Below are 23,652 nucleotides of genomic sequence, written 5' to 3' on the forward strand. Positions count from 1 at the left end.
CTGTCTTAATATTTTATGTTTTAAAACTAAAGATTGTTATGGATTAGGTATTTACGAATACTCAATCTGGTTAAATTTTAATAAGACAAGTTTAGATAATATATAATCAATTTGAAATGAGGTTCAAATCTGAGTAGTACTACCTATGTCGAATTTGAATCGAATTCAAATTTTACATATTAAACTTTAAATATTCGGAATAATTACTTAAATATAGAATATATTTTTATATTAATATTTATAAATTTTTATATATTATATTATAAATAAATAGAATTTAAATATTTTATAGAATTATTAAATTTTAAAATAAAAATTATTAATAAAAATATTTTTTTAGATTATAATTAAGTAAAAAAATATTAAAATTTTTACATAAGTGTTTTTACGTTATAAAGTCCATAAAATATACTAAAATTTTTTTGGTATTTTTTTATGGAAGGGTTGTTTGTATCTCTAATTTAACGTTATTGTTAATTTATTGTATCGAATGTTTTGTCCGATATAATTAGAAAAATATTTGAGAAAAGTAATCACTTTTACCAGTAAATTTTATATATATATATATATATATATATATATATATATATATATATATATATATATATATTTAAAGTAATACTTCTTAATGTGTTTTTGTTTCTATATTTTTCAAATCAACATTTAATATATATTTCTATGTATGAAACTAAAAAAATAATATTTTTCTTGGTATAATTAGTTGAAAGTAATATCATTATTAAAAAAAGTAAGTATTAGGATTTGAATATTATCGTTTTATATTTTAACAATATTTAAAATATATTGCATTAGTTTTTATAAATAATATTTTTTTTAATTTAATAACAATTAATAGAAATTGTTATTTTCTAAAAAAATATTTGGAACTGTAAAGTTTTAATTCTTAATTTTTTTAGGTTTTTACTTTTATATATAATTAAATTAAAGTATTTATCAGTTGATTGATAAATGCGTTAATTAAGATAAATATGTTACTAACTAAATAATATTTTTAAATAATATTTTTAAATTAAGTACATCATATATCCGTATGATATAAGACTTACCATGTTTTGATAAAATTATCAAAATTTTATGAAAATGTGTGTGCCTGTTCTATTTCATGTTTGTGCATGTATTCACAACCAATTAAAAAAATGTATTCATAAATTAAGTTTCACCAAATTTATTATGTTCTTTTCATTAAATTTTGAAAATATATATATCATTAAAAATAATACTCGATGGAACTATATATAAGTTTTTTTTGAATTATTTATGAATACACGCATATATTGATTATAAAATATATATATCTCTTAATAAAATTATGATAATTTTGTTATAACATATGTAAAGCTAACAAATTTAGAGATTGAGAATAAAGATTATTGAATATCAATAATAGGATCAAGAATAAAACTATATATTATCTACAAAATTACTATCAGGCAGGAAACAGATCATTGTACAAAAGAAACGATGAAAAAAAGATCAGAAATGATCTGCTATTGCCATTTTAGCAAACCACTCTCAGCCCAAAATGCAATAATAGTGAAGAACACGTGACGGTTGCTGCAGTCCTCCTCCATTCCAATCTTCTTATACCAAATTAGAAAACTTCCATTTCCATATCGACCCCTCTGATCATGAAGTAGCAGCGACATATTTATTTACCAAGAAATACGATCCGAGAGCCAAGAGTGCTGGGAGAAGAAACAACACCGTCTTGGGCAGAAACAACTTCAAGATTTAGCTGAGAATTATCGTTATTATGATGATGATAGAGATGATGATGAGACACCTCTTCAAAGATGGTCTCTAGCTTTGGATTACTTGAAGATTTCCTGTGGGAAATGAGAAGGGTTGGTGCTACTTCACCAAAGTTATGCACGTACCTCATGCCCTTCACCATTTCTTGCAAAACGATGAGGTTATTGGGTGAAGGGTATCGGAGGTTTTTGGAAATGGAGTTTTGAGAGAGAAGAATTGCATATGCGGGCGTCGAGGAATGTGACTGAGCCTTTGCTTATAAAGGAGGAGGAAAATGATTCTTTGCTAAATTAAGGAAAAGTAAAGACCTTGGAAGGAGGACAGGTTTGACCCAGTCTCTCTTTATCTTCCAAGGATGTTAGAAAGGTGGTCCGTACGGTTATTGATTCTCCAAAATAAATCAAGAAATCAAATTAAAAAGATTTTAAATGAAAAAGAAATCTTATTTTAGAAATTAAACTTATTATATTATTTTAATATAATTTTATTTATTTTTTATTAATAGTCATAGCAGTCCATTGTCAAATATTATCAATGAACAGTTGATACTCAACTCATTCCGTTTCTAATGAATAATAATCTTATTTTTTTTGAAATTAATAATCTATTTTTTATTGAATATTGATTTGCATGATGAGAAAGAGGATTACATTCCGTCCAATTAAAAATAAAATACAACATATTTGATAATGTTATAATTAAGAGAATGAAGTGTCAATATTGGATAGGACGGATCATGAAGCCAAGCTTCCAAAATCCTCCGCATGATTTTGATTAAACTTCATTTCGAAATTCCCCAAGGAAGACGCAATGAAATTTGTGGATAAGCCGTCTGATTCACAAGCTGCTGGCTGATTTTTCCATCGGCAAATGCTCCAGAAACTGATTTCTCCGCTTGGCTTCCATTCGTCGGGGAGAAGATAGAGAGACCCACCACCCACGCCCATTCTAGGGAGAAATACGTGATGCATTCCCACACCAATTTGTAGGGCGCTCATCATTGCTAAGAAATGATAGTGCCTTAGAGCTTGGTTCACCAGTCAACCTCTAGTTTTCCCATGATCTGGACTGACTTTGGACCCTCACGCCTAGAGCTTATCCATAACTAGAGGGTCAAATTTTTACACGACTTATAATCTCATCCTAGTGATTCAAAGCTTGCAATCTGTTTCAATTTATAAGATTTCTGAAATAATCCAAACTCAAATGACCCAATTACAAATGGGGTTCTCCTTTACATATTGATGTATAACGTAAATACAATAATTACATATAGGAGCAAAAAGTACTATGTGAACTGAAACTATACAAAAGATAACCCCAATGCTATTAAAACCTACATTATAGCCTTATCAGAAAAGGGGTGTTCTGATAGTTTCTATTACTAGATTCAAGGTAAAACCCAAATTATAATGATCGGACTAGACACTCTCTAGCTCACTAAGAATTTAATCACCAACCCTTCAAATAAAGTAGTTTCAATTACTTTAGTGGGGGAAAATATTCATTCCCAGTTAATATATTCATAAAACAAAAATAATTTTGCTACATTTGTGTAATGTAATAGGGATGTTCATCTAAGAGCAGTTTCTTATGAAGAGTATACATACAGTGTAATCAACAGGAGATTTTAATTCTCTTGAATCAAATAACAAAACGAGTCCTCCGCCTCTGGCTTAAGGTACTTTGATATCACTCGAGAATTTCAAAATTTACATGAATCTATGAGATGAGCAGCAACCATCATTAAATAACTCAAATTTGAATGTCACCTTCTCAGCTAGAAATTCCTTTTCTGTTCCAGGATAAGTAAGCTGTGTCTCCATATGGCCTGCAAATAAAGGCGCAGCACATACAGACTGTGATAAAACTATGGCAGAAAGAGAATGAGAAGGAAAAAAAAAAGAAGCAGACCACAATATTTCTACTGAAGATTGATGAGATCAGTATCTGGTAATTGATCAATAAATTAGAATAATGCCTGTCAAAGTTCAAAAGTGTGGAACTCCAGAAAATTAACAGTAGCAAATGCATTAAATTATGAGCAGAATTGAAGGAGAAACAATCAAACCAGATGGATGTTTGTTGCAAAACGAAGTAAGGCAATATTATATAAGAATACTTCTGTAGCATTCTTTAAAACACAAAACTTAAATAATAGGATTAAAATTGTAAATTCAGTGATATGGAAGATGGAGGGCCAAACCCATAAAGAAATAACAAATAGCAGTATACATTTGTATGTGTCCAAAATTGCTAGCCATTTGTTTCCATAGATTACATAAGCAATTTCTCATATTAGAATGCTCAGAAGAATCATATGTTGCAGAGATTGAGAGGTGTTAGAATATAGAAAAATAAGAATAAAAAAAACAGTTGTGATGTTTGACTACTAGCAGAAAACATGAGAAGAAAATATCTGATAAATGAAAACTTGAAATGATCAAAGTATGCTACAATTTTCTCTTCTTTTTCTTCTCTTTTTGTTTTGGCTCCAGGAGAGGGAACAAGGAAGAGAGTAGGAAAAAGGCCAAAAACTATTCATGGTGAATAAAAGAAAAAAGGCCAAATAATGAAGATAAACTAAACCACCAACCAAAAAAAGAAACGAACTTAGGAATGGAATCCAAGAAAATACTATTCATTAGAAACTGTAACATAGGGAGTGCAAATTTCTAAAAAAAGGCAAGTGCAAAAAGGATGCTAGAGGAAAGTAGATTCACATATAATACATGATGGTCATAAAATTCAAAATGCCAGGTTTTATCTTCAGATGTACAGCAAATGAATATTTAGTGTCAATTAACTATTACCTTGGGTTTTTCACATGAAGCAATAAGAAAACAAGTGAGAGTATTATGGCAGAAGAACCAACAAAGATGTAGGCAACACCAAGGAAGTCATTCCTTCCTCCCAACCAGCTTGATGTGGAAATAACAAGCTTCTTTTTCCCTCCAAAACTGTATGTGTTGTAATTGTTCATCAAGTGAACAACTATGACATCATCTGCTTCCAAATCTTCTTCAATTCTACCATAAATCTTTCGGAAGCTAGGAAGGGCAGAAGTACGCATCCACACAATAAGATCCTCTTGATCACCTAGCTATTAATATAATGCACCCACACCAGACAAAAGGAGAACAAGAAAAGAAGATAAGAGCTCAAGTTTTAGCTGAAGAGAATGTTTAAAGATTGTATCAGACAAGCAGGTGATGGGACTTCATCAAGATGAACCGGAGAAGTTTAACCATAAAAGCCAAAAATTTGTTTTCTTAATATCATGTACATACAACACAATAAACTGCACATTATGCACACTAATGTTGGGCCCAACAGAAAACAAAGTCCTAGATTTTGATATTCAGCATTTCAGCTTACTTCCAAAATATGCAGATGTGATGGGTGACCAAAAAGGCAGTTCCATCATCAAGTAATGGGTTTGGTAACCATTTCCTTCAGCACCACCCTCCAACAATTATATAAAGTGTTATAATCACTCCGGCACGTTCCATTTACTTTTGGCATCACAGTGCAACTAAATGTTGCACAACCAAAGGAAGGGATACATCCAAATGTTACAATGTTTTGATGATGCAAACTAAAAATTTCATTTTAATTTTCCAATACGCTATAGATAAAAGGTCAGTTAAAAGGGAAGAAAATACACCAACTGATGACTGTAGGATAGTTGTTCTGAAGGCTATAAGTAGAAGAGAAGATGAAACAGCAAAATAAATGAGAGTAAGGCTGATGCCTAAAAGATGTTACTGTTATATTCCAAGTGGCACTATAAATCAAACTAACAAAATGCCATAAGTTAACACTCACAGGGATATTAGGATCTAGCTTTCCACCACCAATCAAGGTCCCATTCTGGAAATTGAAGGGATATACATGCTTCCCAAATTTGTGGTCACGGTCACTTTTCCATGCAATGTTCTTCCGGTTAACCCTCAATTCTGCTGTCCCACGAATAAATGTGTATGTGTCATTGAACAAACTCCAAGCTATCAACCCACAAGGGACAACAGGAAGACCATTGTTGGACTCTTCAGGTTTACAGGAGCTTGTGTCATTGTATTTTAGTCCATGTAAGAGCTGCTGATCACTTCTACTTTTGACATACCTGCAAAATATTGAAAAGCTGGTTATGCAAAAATTACAGGATGCTGAAACAACAACTGATATTATTTAAAACATGGAAATGCATAGAAACCAAGCCAAAAAAGCAACTAAGGTTTTAGAAGGTTGCACCATTAAAAAACAAGTAAACTAAGGTAGAATTTTCATGAAAACCAAAGGACTACTGCAAGGATTCTCTCAATGGTTCCTTTAATCAGTTTATGGCACTACCAGCTTCCCACAGAACCTAATGGTGAAAGGCCAATCGTACTGACTAACAGTAAGTGAAAAGATAAATAGAAATGAAGAAGCCAATTAATGCTAAAGAAACTAAAGGAAAATTTTGTGCAAAATGAAGCAATCATACTCACCACTAAATTGGAGATAGAAAGGAAAGAACTCTCACCTTCGGTGATTTTGATAATAATTATCGAGCTGATAATATATGTAGATTGGAGCTTTCATATACTTGTGCACCTACATGGCAATTTAAAAACAAAATCACCAAATGAAACTCAAGAAAATTCAGATTTGATGACTCAAGGAACTCGAGAGTTATGGTCTCGATTTTGCATAGTACTTGGCATATGGCTGATGATGAGAAGCCTAGTTGGGAAATTAAGTAGGCCTTCATAGCCTTGTTTTGATATTCTTAAACAGGAATTGCAAATTTTATCTTTTAGGAAGCAATTTTGTAATTTCCTATTGTGATGGAAAGACTGTATGGATGTCTAGGACTTTTTATTTTTGTTTTCAGGTCAATTTGATTCCTTATTGGTTTAGGATAGCATCAATTCTTGTAGTTTTATTTAGGATTAATTTGAGCTGATAACTACCTATTTTTGTAATGCTTATTATTCAGTTTTAAGTCAATATAAAAATTTCCTGCAAATGTTACTCTTAGACTGTGTGATGCCTATGGAACATTAGGTGTGATGCCTTGGAAAGCTTCACAGATCTCATATGATAAGAATGGCTGGGCTTCAAATTTCAATACGTTATGAAAATTTGCCAAAAGACAAGTTAATGCCCAGAGAAAAAGTATAACCTTCAAGATGCGAGTGCAATTTTTGGGAACTGAAGTATCCTTGATATATGACGCCTTGTTTCCTTTAAATTCCTCAGGTACACAATCTGCATCATATCGGTCCACGATTTCAAGCACCTAAAAAACCATTGAAGTCTGTGCTTAATTATGGGTTTCCTTTAAGCTAAAATGTAAACAGGAGAAATGAAAAGCCTCATGGTAAGCTAATGCAAGTAGAGAAGGCATTTACACCACGAGAAGCATGAAGAGTGACAAGCCCGATGGGAATAAAAACAAAACCCAGCAACAAAAGTGTAGCAATAACCTGCAAAGGGGACAGTCAATCCTACATGAACAAATGATAATAGCATGTGAGAGAAAGATTCAGATATACATTGTAGCTTTCACACACTCACCCATGCTGGTGTTAAGACAGGTTTGCAAGCTGGAAGACTTTGCTGTTTGAACTGAGAAAGAAAAGCTGCCAGGCAATGACACAAAACAGAATAAGTATTCAAAGAAGTAGATGAGAGTTTGAGAGGGTGAAATGGACAAGTATTTTAAAAAACCACTGTTTAGTATCCCACATTGGTTAGGTATGTGGCTAATGTGCCCTTATAAAAGACTTGGGCAATCTTCCTCCCTTGAGCTAGCTTTTGGGGTGAGTTAAATCCGGTCCATTTTCTTATCATGGTATCAAAGCAAAAATGCATGGTGGCCCGAGCCCCAACGAGCCAAAACCTATGAGCTAAGCCCCAATGAACCAGACTAAGGTAATCTATGGGCTAGCCTAGTGTGCTAGACCCTAAGCGTAGAGCCAGACCCAAGTTAGATGGGCCACCCATGCAATGGCAAGTGACAACTGGGACCACGAGCCCTTGTGAGTTGAGTTGAACTCAGTTGAACTTGAGGGGGAGTGCTAGAGTATGGCTTGTGGGAACAAGTCCCACATCAATAATGTACAAGAAAATTAAAGGGCATATAAGTGTTGGCAAACTAAAACCAAAATAGCCTAAGCCATTTTGGTGATGGAAAGTCCAGTTCAGCTTTTAGCCTTACTAGTTTGATATTCACACTCCTGAGTCCGTAATTCTCAACAATCACATCTAACTTGCAACTGTCTATACATTAGATGTCCAAATTTGAGACTTAAAATGGAAAATGAATGAAAAATTCATTTATTACCATGAAGACTACATAGATGGGCATGGGCTGCAACAAGACTGCAACTATGGATACAGGCATGGATTACAATGGGACTGAATCGAGAGGGATTATCAATTCTTTTAAAAGAAGAGCAGAGAATGTTAGTGATAACAGTAAGCACAAAACTAACATGGAACTAGGACACAGTTTTTGGCTGAGTTCATTACTAAGTTGTTCCTCTATCTATTTAAATAATTTGAGTTGGGACTCCTCCATGGTAGAAGTGATATCTAACACCACAGTAATGCAGGTTCATTAGGGGGAAAAAAAAGAAGAAAGAAAGAGACCAGGACCTGCAGAAATGCACATAAGCATAGATAACTACATAGCTCTGCATACATGCAGAAATGAACATATGCATAGATAACTGCATAACTCTGCCCATAAAACTAAGAAGCAACAAAGTTGGAAGAAATTAAAAAGACTAATCACCTTTACATTGCCCAGAATGTATTGGAATTGATCGAACTCTTGTAGAATCTGATGAGGTACTTCCCCCATCCACATCCATCAATTCTGAACTTCAGCAATAACAATGTGCAAATATCCAAATCCTATGAGAGTAATCCTCGATGTCCAACAGTAATCACACAAGAAGTTCACTATATTTACAGGAGCTGCACCATATTAGAAAAAAAAAAAGAAAAGACATCGCTATAGATGCTCATTTAGGCTAAATGCAAAGGTGAAAACGTTTCAATGTTCGATTTCTAATTGCCAAGCAACCTCGAGAACAGAGAAATAATAAAATCTTGTGTTTTCAAGTGAAATGGAGTCCAAAACTTTGGCTGATTTAAGTTCGGGCCCTGAACTTGAGGGTCCATTTTTCTTAGGAACCAGGCATCTTAGAAACCTAAAATCATAAATGCAATGTTATATATTTCCCTCCTCCCTCTGTTTTTTTGCATCAAAACAAATAGGGAATAAATCCATTCCAACAAATTAAATGGTAATTATTTTCTTTTTTTCTTTTTTCTTTTTACATAATTTTTCTTACCTAAAGTATATATCAGTTTTTTTTTAACAAAAAAACCTCAACCAAGCCAAATAGTTTAATTTTGCTTAGTTGAATGGCTACCATACTGAGTTTTAAAAGAAGTGAGAAAATTTCAACTAATCCTTACAGCTATATTTCACAGTTTCAGAAACATATTCCTAGTAGGGCATAAACAGAAGTAAATAAGAGTCAGGAAGCCAATGTACTACATCCCAAATAAGCCCCACAAAATTCAAATAACAAAACCATGCATTTTAAAAAGTGTGGATTGTTATGCGATCCATGATATGCTCCAAATATTTTTGGAGAGTTTTGAATAATAATCTAAGCATATAAAAGTGCTTCTGGATTTCAACTTTTCAATTGTCTTCTCCCATTGTAAGCCTCAAAATTTTAAGTGAATCTCAGCAATAATACACACAAAAACAGCTCTTGTTGTCCAAAATTTTTAACATTAAGAATCCAAATTTCGAGCTTCACTTGTTCACATTTCCAGACAATTTCTTTAAAAAAAAAAAAGCCGCCACAGACAAAACATCAATTATATAAGCACAAATCACATATAATCTAATATATTTACAAACACAAATGCATTCAAATTGCCAAATGAAGAACACTACAACTATCTAAATCGCGCATTAAGTTCAAATGAGTAAAACAACTAAAATAGATACTCGCATCAAGTAATGAATGATCACGAAAATGAGAAAAAAAGGGCTCCAATTTTCCTTCAAAATCCTACATTTCCTAGGGAACCAAGCGGGGAGAGAAATAGAAATAGCTCCTAAAAAACACTCTTTTCTCTTTGCAGTTAACCTAAGCTGGACTAGGAATTGATAGAAAAAGAGAAATCAATGATAAGAAATGCTGGAGACAACAGAGATAAAAGAGAGAGAAGATAAATACCATGAAGATTCCCTGAAATAAAGATGAAAATTTGTTAGGGTTTGTGATTTGGAGAAGAAGCAAGGAATTGCTTCCGTCGAGAATCTTGGTATCTGTGTGTCTGTAATTTTCAGTTATTTTCTACCTTCCGTCCACATTTCAGCCAGCCGAACCCAACCAAATGACATGCCGTTTAGAGACTACGACCGGTCACTCGACACTAGGAAATTATTATTTCGTCAACGATATGTCGTTTATTTGATAGCAGGTCTTTTATTCGTCAACTTTTTTAATTTGTCTCCTAAGCCAACACAACACTGTCAAAGTCTTTCCAGCCTCTAACTGCAATGCTCCAAGCTCAACGGTCAAGCAACTTTCTTGGCCGAATTTTCCCTCATAAATTCTTACACCAAACAAGACCATTCACTGTCTACTCTTCCCTCCTCAATCTCTGCAAAAAGCCCCAGCACCTTCAACAAATTCATGCAAGATTTATCCTCCATGGCCTTCACCAGAACACCACACTCTCTTCCAAATTGGTCGACTCATATGCCAATCTTGGCCTCCTTTACATTTCCAAACAAATCTTCAATTCTATCTCCAATCCCAATACCCTTTTGTACAACACAATTTTGAGAAACTTGGCCAAGTTTGGCGACTTTAAAAGTACACTTTTTTTGTACCAGAAAATGTGCTTAAATTCCATACATCCTGATGAGGAAACATACCCATTTGTTTTAAGTTCATGTTCTTGCTTGTTGGACGTTGTAAATGGAAAGGCGATTCATGGGCATCTCATAAAATTGGGTTTTGAGTCATTTTATTTGGTGGATACTGCTTCGATGGAGATGCATAGGAGTTTTGGTGATCTTGAGAAAGAAAGAGAGACAATTGATGGGAAGTCTATTAATGATTTGGATTATTGGAATTGCTTGATTTTAGAGACCTCTAAAAGTGGGAATACGACGAAAAGTTTATGGTTTTATGAAAGAATGAGCATGGAGAAAACTGAGTCCCTCTCTGTTACTGTTGTTAAGTTGCTGAGGTCAACCGTTGAAATGGGCTCATTAAGGGCAGGAAGGGCTATTCATTGTGTGGTTGTTGTGTGTGGTTTATGTGAAGATTTATCTGTGAATACTGCCCTGCTAACAATGTACTCAAAGTTGAGGGGTTTAGCTGATGCAAGGTTAATATTTGAGAAAATGCCTGAGAAGGACTGTGTCGTGTGGAACATTATGATATCTGCATATTCTCAAAATGGTTATCCTGAGAAATCCATAGATTTGTTGAGATATATGGCGAAATCTGGGGTCAGAGCTGATATGTTTACCGCACTTCCTGCTGTTTCCTCCATCAAGCAGTTGAAATCTATTGAATCGGGCAAAGAAATGCATGCTCATGTGATAAGAAATGGGTCAGATTGTCAAGTATCAGTTCCTAATTCTCTTATTGACATGTACTGTGGATGTGATTGTTTGAACTATGCTCAAAAGATTTTCGAATTGTTGTCAATTAAGACTGCAGCTTCATGGAGCTCAATAGTTAAGGGATATGTAAACCATGATCGGTCTCTTGATGCTTTGTGTCTCTTCTCCAAGATGAAACTTGATGGACCTAGGGTCGATTTCATCACATTTATTAACATCTTGCCTGCTTGTGTGAATGTTGGGGCGTTAGAGCAAGTTAAATACCTTCATGGATACTCAATTAAATGTTGTATAACTAAGCTAGCATCTGTTAATACGGCTTTGCTTATCAGCTATGCAAAATGTGGATGCATAGAGATGGCAAGGAAGCTTTTTGATGAGGAGACTGTCAACAAGGATATAATCACTTGGAACTCAATGATCAGTGCATATGCCAAGCATGGAGCCTCGTCTGAGTGTTTCAATTTGTACAGACAAATGAAGCAATCAAATTTAGAACCAGATGGAATAACATTTCTTGGGCTATTGACAACTTGTGTTAATACAGGGCTTGTTAAAGAAGGGCAGGAACTTTTCAAGGAGATGATGGAGACCTATGCTTGCCATCCCAGCCAGGAACACTATGCTTGTATGGTTGATCTACTGGGCCGTGCTGGCCATGTCAATGAAGCCAGGGAGCTCATAAAGACCATGCCCTTCAAACCAGATGCACCGGTTTGGGGTCCTTTGTTGAGTGCCTGTAAGATGCAGTCTGAGACTAAGCTTGCAGAGTTTGCGGCTGAGAAGTTGATATCTATGGAACCAAGAAATGCAGGAAATTACATCCTGCTGTCAAACATATATGCTGCGGCAGGAAAGTGGGATGGAGTTGCTAAAATGAGAAGTTTTCTTAGAGACAGAGGTTTGAAGAAAACACCTGGTTATAGCTGGCTAGAAATAAATGGATGTGTACACGAGTTTCGTGTTGCTGATCGATCTCATCCAAAAGCGGATGATGTACATACTGTGTTAAGAAACCTAGAATTGGAAATCAAGGAAGCAAGAGAACAATTTGAACTAACCATCTTAAATGCTGATTTTCTCCATTTTTGGTGAATTTCTTGGTTTTTTTCTTTAACTATGATGTTTCATATTCGACTAGTTCTAATCGAAACAAAATCAACTAAAAAAAAATATTGTTTACCAAAGCATGGTTTATGAATTAGCTAGTGCAAAGGTGGACTGCCTAGTGCCTGTGCCTTACCTGTTATTTTTTTCTTTTTTTTCTTAATTGCAAATTGCATTGCATTAAAGCTGATTACACAAAGTTAACTCATATTAACACTGAACCAGGAAACAAAGCAAGCTCCTTAGCCCTAACAATCAAGCCAGCACCAGGCCCATAACCCTATCCAACCAAACCCTAGACCTAGATTCCCAAGCACAAACTTAAGATCAACATCAGACTACGCTTCGTCGGGAAGCATGACCAGAGAACCTATCGGACCCCAGAGCGATGATTCTTTCGCGAAAGCCTAACTCGCAAAAGCAAGGGAAGCCTTATTAATAAGAGTTCATCTTATCTACATTTGAACATTGGACCGCCAACTTGGGAGAAAGACAAGGCAATGCCATGACGTTTTATCCTCGATCTAATCATAGAGAACCGATAACCTTAATCTTAACGTCAGGCCTTCAATCTAAAAAATATTGAAATATATATTACACTTACTGAAAAAAAAAAAAAAAAAAAAAAGACTGAATAAAACTAAAAAACAAATACAAAGAGAAAAAATAATTATACATTTTTAAATAATTTTATCTTTTTATTTCATATTATTATGCTTTTCTGGAAAATGTAATTGAAAATAACATTTTTAAAAGTATATAACTATATTTTTTAATAAAAAATTATTGATTTAACGTGTCATAAGAATTTCATTTCAAATGGCTTTTTAACAGTAAATATCATTTTTATAAATAATTTTAAGCTGATACTGAAAAAGTCGTATGCGTCTAAGATAAGAGTTGCAGAAATGAGAATGTTAAGATGGATGAATGGCCATACTAGACTAGATAAAATTTACAATGAGAGTATTAGAGAAAATGTAAGAGTAGTGTCAATTGAAGATAAGTTGAGAGAAGGGAGATTGAGGTGGTTTGGTCATGTAAAACGTAGACATACGGAGGCTCCAATTAGACAATAGAGCATATTAGGTTAGATGATATAAAGAAAAAAATGGGAAGACCTAAATTGACTTGGAGGAGAGTAGTACAACATGACCTAGAAGCATTACATATTTCTGAGGATTTAACCCAAAGTCGTTTAGAGCGGAGAAGACGAATCTATATAGCCGACCCTAAATTTTTTGAGATAAAGGTTGAGTTGAATTGAGTTAATATTAGGTTTGTAAATAGTTTTTTAACAATTTTTTAAATAATTAATCCTTATTTTAATGTGTGTCAAACATAAAAACATAAATATTATTAAACTATTGTGAGATTTTAAATTTAAATTTTGAGCTAATAAAAAAAAGGTAAACATATAAATAAGCAAGAGATAAAGTCAAGGATATTAGTTGAACCAAACTCGCCTATAAATTTAATAGTCTTTGATATTAAATCCTTCAATACAAATATGAGTATTTTTCACAAAAATTATATCTTAATCATGTTTGATATTTATAATTAATTTGATGTAATTTATACTTTGGCTTTTTTTTTTTTCAAATTTAATACTTAATAATAAATTTAAAAATTTTGGCACTTCATCTTTCCTTAAAAGGGGTGTATTATTGTTTTTATAAGAAAAAATGAGAGCACTAAACTCGATGTAACACTTAATGATACAAGTTATTGGACAATTCACCGCTTCTTTTTATTGCACTCCTAAAAAGAAATAATATCTAGTCATAGTACTTATGTAGGGGATTGAATTTTGGTGAGAGAAAGTCATTTCATTAAGTTAATCACAAAACTATCACACTTGGTGATAAGGGATATATTGTCATTCACTGCCTTCTAATTTTTATAGAATTTTAACATTTGAAAAATTGAATTTTGAAAAAAAAATTAAAACTTGAAAAGTTAAACCAAATTGAAGGGGTTTTGTAACACCCCAAAATTTTTAATTTTATGAGCATTTTTAGTATTTTAATTTTATTAAATTTTTGAAATTTTTTTGAGATTTTTCGGATTTTAAAAATCGGGTTCGATTTTTCGAAAATATAAACTTTGATGATTTTTAAAAATTAATTTAAAGACCACGTGGCAAAACTAAAAATATATTTGGAGTCAACGTATTTTTCTGAGTTTTCTGGAATTTTTTCGAAATTTTTGGACCTCGTTTTCGGTCCTGAGGCAGAGTAAAAATTCAAAATTTTGTATTCTGAATCGAACGGCCGAATTGAACCGGACCGGTCGAATCGGACCGGCCTTTTCCTTCTTCCCTTTTTATTCGCCGCGCGCGTCGTCCCTCTCCCTTTTCTCTCTCTTTTCTCTCTCCTCCCCACCCCACCGGCCACCCACCGCCCACTCGGCCACTGGCCGCGCCAGCCTCCCTGCCGCCGGCCAAAAACGGCCGGAAACGCCACAACGCGCAAGGCTGCGTCGATTCAGCTTCCCGCCAACCGCCGATCCGGCCATCAATTGGACCGGGTCTTATGTCTAAAATCATCTACTCGGCGAGAGCTTTCCATAGACACCAAGAACGCCGAAATCCATCGAGCGGTTTGTCCGATTTTTGCTCGGGAAGATTTTAGCCCATTTCGACTTTTGGGCTAGATTTCTCGAAAACCGTGAATCCCACGAGAAAACTGAGGCTACCAGCACGCTCCACTCGTCGAGAGCTTCGCAACGACATAAATTTCGAACTTTTCCGACACCATTTTTCGGTGGGTCCCACGGAACTTCGCAGTGTATTTTCGAGCATTAAATGAGCTTAGAAAATTCTGAAAAATTTATGTACTAACCCCCGTGTTATGGGCTTCGTGCAGGTATCCTCGATTCGAGGAAATTCGACAGTTGACCGGGTCTGCAAAATTCCGCCATGCACTGCACGGAAAAGTCTCCGAATTGGACCGAGGTTTTGGCTAGCCCCCCATTGTCAGACGTCCCGAGCGCGTTCCAGAAGTCGGAATCGGCAAAGGTAAACCCGAACCTTGCTTTTTCATAATTTTCTAGTGCTTAAATAGGATTAAAAATCCATAAAATATTCGTGGTAGCTTAGAAAATTACGATTCTTTTTGCAATAGCTTAGTAATATTGCTAAGGACCGCAGGGCAAAGTTTTATAACTCTTAGAGCTTGTTTGGGCAGCTTTTGCAAAAATGATCAATAATAAGGACTAAATTGAAATTTTTGCGTATTGTGAAGATGATTGATTTGATGGGCCCAGGAGGGGCTGTGTGATATGATTGAGTTGTGGATGTATGGATTGTGAGTATAGAAGTGTATTTTGAGCCCTTTTGCAGGTTGGGTAGGTCCTAGGTATAGGGGAGACTCTGCCGGATTTTCGGCATGACTTAGGACGTATTTGGTCTTTTCTTGATTTGTATTGAGTCATTTGTGTTAAATAAATGTAATGTAATTGTCAGGTGAGCCGATGACCTTCTTCCTCCGCCACCGCCACAAAGGATTGTCGTCAAGTTTGTGAGTAAAATATTAATTTTAATTGTAATTTCGATATTATTATATGTTCAGCATGCCCATGCATCACTTATATGCATATATTTATGTAGTTAAACTCTAGGCACGATTTATGATGCATTGATAACTGTTAAAGTGCCATGATGTTGTTGTGGTAATTTGGAGCAGCAGCGTGCGTTGGCGTGCGTGTGATGTGGTGTGGACTATGGATAGGACGGGTAGTCACGCTTGAGTTCTTCATTGGACCCGATCCTTCGAGGGGTAGTCACGGCTTGAGTTCTTCAGGGACCTCGATTTGGTTTATTAAGCGAAAGTCCGCTTGAGTTCTTCACGGCACCAAAGTTGGATTTAAGAGAGTCATGCAGGATCACCTCCATATATTATGATTGATGCTACAGGGTGCGTGAGTGCTCCAAATTACCTTTTTGATGTTATGATGTGAAAATGATGTTGATGTTGCATTTCACTCTACAGGGTGCATTAGTTTTAGATAGTTATAGAGATTATGGTTAAAATTGATATTTTACTCTCTGAGTCGAACGCTCACTCCTGTTCAAAAATTTTTCCAGGCCACAGGAGAATATTTTTGAGGTTAACCTGCTTTCTCCCTCGCAGGTCGATTACTAATGTTTGTATAAACTTGTTAAATCTTAGAATTTCCGCATGTGTTAGAAATGTTTATTTGATTTGGGTCTGTAAACTAAATTATTATTTTGGACCTGTAAATTTAATATTCTATGCATGTTTGATGGATTGGATGAGGGAGCTGAGCACCCATTTATTTTTATGCTGATGAGTATGTGAAGGGTGAGCTGAGCTCCCATTTATTTTTATGCTGATGAGTATGTGGAGGGTGAGCTGAGCTCCCCAATTGAGTATTTATTGTGTTTACAGGTCGGGTGAGTCGAAAACTCCCCGTTGGAAAGTCCATTTTATGGCCGGACTATGTCCGTTTGGTTTCTTGAAATTGGGCCCAAATGGGCCTTAGAATTGGGTTAATGAACAGTTAGGCTTACTACGGGCCTCGGGGGCTTTAGGCTGGCCCAGGTCCTAGTGCCGGTCCGGCCCATAGGTTGGGTCGTGACAGATGTGGTATCAGAGCTTAGGCTCCAGATTCTTAGGGAATGTCTGTCTAAAATGTTGAGAAGAGTCTAATAGGAGTCACATGCGGAAAATTAGGGTCCATATTCGTCCTGCATTGTCATCGTTGCTTCTAGTTTCTGCTCCATATATTATGTATAAAAATAAGTCTATGGAGCTGTGTAATGAGCAGTTTTGAATTTTTGTGGGCTAATGCTGCTGAATTTTAGGAAAATGCGTAGAAGCAGGAGAGCTGCCACTGCACTAGAACCAGATGTGCCTGACGAGGTGTCGGCACAGGATGAGGCGCCTGCCCCGAGGAGGCAGGGTAGGAGGCCTAGAGCTGCTCAAGTAGAAGAGCAGCTACCACCAGTACAGGATCAGTCCTTTATGGCACAGGGTCCCATGGACCCCATGGCAGCTACTCTAACTGGTTTGCAGAGGACCATCGACATGATGGCTCAATATATGGTCCACCCTCCACAGCAGCAACAGTCCACCGCACCAAGAGGGGAACCTTACAAACAGATCATAAATTTTAAGAAGTTGGTGCCTGGTACTTATGATGTGTCAGACGATGCATATCGGTTTTTGGATTCTCGCAGGCGAGAGAACAGTCTGATTGGTGATGGAAGACTGATAGAGTGTATGCAGCACGTCATGGGGCCTATGCCTAGACAATGGATGAATGACTACGTGTTACCCCGGATGGAGGGTTTGACATGGGCTCAGTTTGTGGAACTTTTTATCAATCGGTTTGTGCCAGAAAGCTTCAGAGATCAGAAACAGTGGGCCTTTGAGGCCTTAAGACAGAATGGCAGGTCTGTAGATGAATATGCTACAGAATTTCTGGAATTGAGCAGATATGCCCCTGCAGCAGTAGCTACAGAAACTATGAAGGTGAAGAGATTCCTAAAGGGGCTTGACAGGAGGTATGCGAACCTGGCCATGATGTCTAATCAGTCTTTTGATGTGGTGGTTGATCGAGCCAGGCAGATTGAGATTAGTTATGCCATGATGACAAATGGAGAGCAAAGAAAAACAGAGCGAGGGTTCCTCAGTGTCCCTTCCATGGGTACTCCTGGACAAGCAGGCTGTGGTAATTACAGAGGAAAAAGTAGGAACAAGAAGAGTGGTTTTAGACACAAACCTCGAGGATTCGCACTGTGCGGATCCAGCAGTGGTCACAGCTCAGTGTACGCAGCCTGGTCCGTTCAGGATCCTCCTTGGCACCTTGTGCACAGTGTGGAAGAGGACATTCAGGACCTTGTTTGATGGGATCAGGAGTATGCTTCAGGTGTGGCCAACCGGGTCACTTTGCTAGAGAATGCCTCGTTTTCAGTGAGCCACAGATGGGGTCACAGGGTTCTGTTGCGAATGTTCCTCGTCAGTTGTATCCGGGTGCTTCCAGCATGGCAGGCAGTCAGTTCAGTGGCCAACAGGGCCGAGGACAAGGGGGACGTGGATTTGGAGGCAGATCAGGAGGGAGAAGTCAGTATCAGGGTTCTGCCACTCAGGGTAGGGGTCAAGCTCGGGTTTTCACCCTGACCCATCAGGATGCTCAGGCTTCGAATGCAGTTGTGGCAGGTATTCTTCTGGTCTGTTCCTATGAGGCTCGTGTTTTAATAGATCCGAGTGCTACGCACTCATTTGTCTCCCCTGTGTTTGCCATGAGGTTGGGTAGAAACCCTACAACCTTAGAATGTCCTTTGTCGGTAGCTACCCCACTTAGCGATAACATAGAGGTAGATATGATTTTTCCGGGTAGTCCAGTAGTAGTGGATGGAAAGATCCTCCCAGTAGACTTGGTTCCTCTACCAGTAATGGATTTCGATGTAATCCTGGGGATGGATTGGTTGGCAACTCATTATGCCACCTTAGACTGCAGGAACAAAAAGGTGTATTTCCACGTACCTGGTGTGGAAGAGTTTAGCTTTGATGGTGACAGGAGCGTGGCTCCATATAATTTGGTGTCAGCAATTAGTGCCAGAAAAATGTTGAGGCGTGGATGCCAAGGGTATTTGGCATTGGTGAGAGATACATCTGTAGAAGGTGTCAGCATGGAAAATGTTCCTGTTGTCAGAGAATTCATGGATGTCTTCCCGAAGAGCTCGTGGTTGCCACCGTAAAGGGGAATAGAGTTCGCATTGATGTTGTTCCGGTACAAACCCCATATCCATGCCACCTTACAGGATGGCACCAGAATTGAAAGAGTCAAGGAGCAACTACAGGAGCTTTTGGACAAGGGTTTCATACGTCCGAGCACTTCACCTGGGTGCTTCGTTTCTATTCGTGAGAAAGAAGGATGGGTCATTGAGGTTGTGTATTGACTATAGACAGTGAACAAGGTGATCGTGAAGAACAAGTATCCACTTCCTGATCGATGACTGCTTGATCACCTCAAGGGGCTAGATTCTTTTCCAAGATAGACTGCGATCGTGCTACCATCGATTGAAAATCAGAATGAGGACGTGTCCAAAACGGCATTCGTGACAAGATATGGTCATTATGAGTTCTTGGTGATGTCTTTTGGACTCACTAATGCACCAAAGACCTTCATGGACTTGATGAACAGGGTGTTCAAGCCATTTTTGGACCGTTTTGTCATCGTATTCATAGATGACATTTTGATATACTCTCGGACCGAGGAAGAACACGTGTGGCACTTGAGGATGGTGTTGCAGACCTTGAGGGAGCACCAGCTATATGCCAAATTTTCAAAATGTGAATTTTAGCTAGAAAGCATCTCATTCTTGGGACATGTGGTTTCTAGTGACGGTATTCAAGTGGATCCCAAGAAAATTGAAGTCAGAATCGATTGGCTTAGGCCTACAATACCACCGAGGTGCGAAGTTTTCTGGGTTTAGCTGGCTACTATAGGCGTTTTGTACAAGATTTCTCCAGGATAGCGGCTTCCCTAACTAAGTTGACCAGGAAGAATGTTCCATTCATTTGGACAGATGACTGTGAGGTGAGTTTCCAGAAGCTTAAGGAGTGTCTAACCACTGCCCCTGTGTTGACACTACCTGTGAGTGGTGAAGGGTACACCGTGTATTGTGACGCCTCCAGAGTTGGCCTAGGGTGTGTCTTGATGCAAAATGGAAAGGTAGTGGCTTATGCTTCAAGGAAGCTGAAGAGGCATGAGCAGAACTACCTCACCCATGATTTGGAAATGGCGGCTGTAGTCTTTGCACTGAAAATCTGGAGACACTACCTGTATGGTGAAGTGTGCGAGATATACACCGACCACAAGAGTTTAAAGTATATCTTCCAACAGAGGGATTTAAACTTGAGACATAGGAGATGGATGGAGCTTCTGAAAGACTATGATTACACCATCCAGTACCACCCTGGGAAGGCCAATGTTGTGGCAGATGCTTTGAGCAGGAAATCTTCTAGTAGTTTGGCGCACATTTCAGCAGAGAAGAGACCGTTGATTCAGGAAGTACATGAGTTAATGGATCAAGGTTTAATCCTAGATCTTTCAGATGAGGGGGTATTGTTGGCTCATTTTTCGGTGAGGCCAGACTTGAGGGATAGAGTTAGAGTTTCCCAGCACAGAGACCAATAATTGATGAAAATTATAGAAAGAGTACAGCAAGGTGAAGGTGGTGAGTTTGGATTTGCCAATGATGGCGCCCTAGTGCAAGGTTCTAGGATATGTGTGCCCGATGTGGACAACCTCAGGAATGAAATCATGCGAGAGGCACACTACACACTTTACAGTGTCCACCCAGGTTCCACCAAAATGTACCATGATGTGAAAGATAGCTACCGTGGAATGGCATGAAGAGAGACATAGCACTTTGTATCCAAGTGCTTGACTTGTCGAAGGTGAAGTTTGAACACCAGAGACCGCCGTGAAGCTGCAAGAGCTCCTATCCCGTAATGGAAGTGGGAAATGATTACTATGGATTTTGTGGATCGGTTGCCTCGCATCACGCGAGGATATGATTCGATATGGGTAATTGTAGACCGCTTGACCAAATCACTCACTTCTTACCTGTGAAGACTACATATTCTGTGGCACAGTATGCCCGGCTCTACATTCGAGAAATAGTCAGATTGCATGGAGTTCCGGCTTCCGTAATATCTGACAGAGGGCCCCAGTTCACTTCTCAGTTTTGGAGAAAGTTGCAGGAGGCACTTGGCACACGCTGAACTTCAAGATGGCTTTCCACCCTCGCATGCAGACAGTCGAAAGGACAATCCAAACATCGAAGACATGCTTCGCATGAGTGTCTTGGATTTTGAGGTCAATGGGATGAGCAAACTAGCTTTGGTGGAGTTCGCTATAACAACAGCTTATCACTCCAAAGATAGGATGGCACCCTATGAGGCACTATATGGAAGAAAGTGTAGGTCTCTCCGTGTTGGACAGAAATGGGGAAGCGAAGGTGCATGATGTAGACCTAGTGCAAGACACTTCGAGGTAGTTCATTTAATCGTGAACGATCGAGGACAATTTTCAAGAGATGTAAGAGTTATGCAGACCTGACGGAGGGATGTGGAGTTTGCAAAGGCGACTATGTATTCTCAAGGTTTCTCCAATGAAGGGAGTCATGAGATTTGGAAAGAAGGGCAAGTTGACACCTCGGTATATTGGACCTTTGAGGTTACCGATAGAGTTGGAGCAGCTTGCCTACGGCTGCACTACCACCCAACCTTTCTCACGTTCATCCCGTGTTTCACATCTCCATGCTCAGGAAATACATTCCAGATCCTTCTCATGTACTATAGCCGGATGTGATAGAGCTAAAAGAGAACTTGACATTTGAGGAGCAACCTGTAGCCATAGTGGACTACCAAGTGAGACAGCTAAGATCCAAACAGATCCCTATGGTTAAGGTTTTGTGGAGGAGTCAGTCGGTGGAAGAGTGCACCTGGGAGTCAGAACGGGACATGCGTAGCAAGTACCCTTATTTGTTCAATGTATAATCATGTGCTTTATTCTGCCTTGTGTAAAATTCGAGGACGAATTTTCTGTAAGGGGGGAAGAATGTAACACCCCAAAATTTTTAATTTTATGAGCATTTTTAGTATTTTAATTTTATTAAATTTTTGGAATTTTTTTGAGATTTTTCGGATTTTAAAAATCGGGTTCGATTTTCCGAAAATATAAACTTTGATGATTTTTAAAAATTAATTTAAAGACCACGTGGCAAAACTAAAAATATATTTGGAGTCTACGTATTTTTCTGAGTTTTCTGGAATTTTTTCGGAATTTTTGGACCTCGTTTTCGGTCCCGAGGCAGAGTAAAAATTCAAAATTTTGTATTTCGAATCGAACCGGCCGAATCGAACCGGACCGGATCGGACCGGTCGAATCGGACCGGCCTTTTCCTTCTTCCCTTTTTCTTCCCCGCGCGCGTCGTCCCTCTCCCTTTTCTCTCTCTTTTCTCTCTCCTCCCCACCCCCAGCCGCCCACCGCCACCTTGACCCCACGGCCGCCTCCCAGGCCACCCACCGCCACCCAAACAATGAAAAATGCGCGCGAACGCCTCACTGGCTGCCGATTCAGCTTCCCCGGCCAAATCCGGTCGATCAGGCCACCAATTGGACCGGGTCTTGTGTCTAAAATCATCTACTCGGCGAGAGCTTTCCATAGACACCAAGAACGCCGAAATCCATCGAGCGGTTTGTCCGATTTTTGCTCGGGAAGATTTTAGCCCATTTCGACTTTTGGGCTAGATTTCTCGAAAACCGTGAATCCCACGAGAAAACCGAGGCTACTAGCATGCTCCACTCGTCGAGAGCTTCGCAACGACATAAATTTCGAATTTTTTCGACACCGTTTTTCGGTGGGTCCCACGAAACTTCGCAGTGTATTTTCGAGCATTAAATGAGCTTAGAAAATTCTGAAAAATTTATGTACTAACCCCCGTGTTATGGGCTTCGTGTAGGTATCCTCGATTCGCGGAAATTCGACAGTTGACCGGGTCTGCAAAATTCCGGCCAGACAGACCCGTTACCGGAAAAGTCTCCGAATTGGACCGAGGTTTTGGCTAGCCCCCCATTGTCAGACGTCCTGAGCGCGTTCCCGAAGTCGGAATCGGCAAAGGTAAACCCGAACCTTGCTTTTTCCTAATTTTCTAGTGCTTAAATAGGATTAAAAATCCATAAAATATTCGTGGTAGCTTAGAAAATTACGATTTTTTTTGCAATAGTTTAGTAATATTGCTAAGGACCGCGGGGCAAAGTTTTATAATTTTTAGAGCTTGTTTGGGCAGTTTTTGCAAAAATGATCAATAATAAGGACTAAATTGAAATTTTTGCGTATTGTGACGATGATTGATTTGATGGGCCCAGGAGGGGCTGTGTGATATGATTGAGTTGTGGATGTATGGATTGTGAGTATAGAAGTGTATTTTGAGCCCTTTTGCAGGTTGGGTAGGTCCTAGGTATAGGGAAGACTCTGCCGGATTTTCGGCATGACTTAGGACATATTTGGTCTTTTCTTGATTTGTATTGAGTCATTTGTGTTAAATAAATGTAATGTAATTATCAGGT

General features: G+C 37.9%; 2 protein-coding genes across 5 annotated transcripts; one reads left to right on the top strand and one right to left on the bottom strand.

The window, feature by feature from the left end:
- Window positions 1–3,235: 3,235 nt before the first annotated feature.
- LOC110631483 (putative ALA-interacting subunit 2) lies at window positions 3,236–10,191 on the bottom strand. Of its 4 annotated transcripts, none has more exons than XM_058140476.1 (9): window positions 10,032–10,191; window positions 8,561–8,730; window positions 7,339–7,403; window positions 7,173–7,247; window positions 6,944–7,060; window positions 6,302–6,372; window positions 5,602–5,899; window positions 4,587–4,876; window positions 3,236–3,604 (listed from the first exon to the last, which is right to left on the bottom strand). In XM_058140476.1, the coding sequence occupies exons 2-9, from the start codon at window positions 8,637–8,639 to the stop codon at window positions 3,550–3,552; spliced, it is 1,050 nt and encodes a 349-aa protein (XP_057996459.1). In that variant the 5' UTR covers window positions 8,640–8,730; window positions 10,032–10,191; the 3' UTR covers window positions 3,236–3,549. The 4 variants fall into 4 exon arrangements, with proteins under 4 accessions (XP_057996459.1, XP_057996460.1, XP_057996461.1 ...); XM_058140477.1 differs by having other exon boundaries at window positions 8,561–8,649; window positions 10,032–10,174; XM_058140478.1 differs by having other exon boundaries at window positions 8,561–8,745; window positions 10,032–10,172.
- A 107-nt stretch (window positions 10,192–10,298) lies between these two features.
- Window positions 10,299–12,533, top strand: LOC110631478 (pentatricopeptide repeat-containing protein At1g11290, chloroplastic-like). The gene has a single exon (XM_058140475.1). It carries the CDS (start codon window positions 10,358–10,360, stop codon window positions 12,530–12,532), a length of 2,175 nt encoding a protein of 724 aa, XP_057996458.1. The 5' UTR covers window positions 10,299–10,357; the 3' UTR covers window position 12,533.
- Window positions 12,534–23,652: the final 11,119 nt, after the last annotated feature.

This window comes from Hevea brasiliensis, chromosome 18 (genome assembly GCF_030052815.1).
Source record: "Hevea brasiliensis isolate MT/VB/25A 57/8 chromosome 18, ASM3005281v1, whole genome shotgun sequence".
Classification (NCBI taxonomy): Eukaryota; Viridiplantae; Streptophyta; class Magnoliopsida; order Malpighiales; family Euphorbiaceae; genus Hevea; species Hevea brasiliensis.

Coding starts and splice junctions, on each gene's coding strand:
- LOC110631483 (XM_058140476.1), bottom strand. CDS start 8,639: ATGGATGTGGATGGGGGAAGTACCTCATCAGATTCTACAAGAGTTCGA. Junction 7,061..7,172: donor CTCTTCATGCTTCTCGTGGT/GTAAATGCCTTC, acceptor ATGGTTTTTTAG/GTGCTTGAAATCGTGGACCG. Junction 3,605..4,586: donor CTTCATGTGAAAAACCCAAG/GTAATAGTTAAT, acceptor CTTTATTTGCAG/GCCATATGGAGACACAGCTT.
- LOC110631478 (XM_058140475.1), top strand. CDS start 10,358: ATGCTCCAAGCTCAACGGTCAAGCAACTTTCTTGGCCGAATTTTCCCT.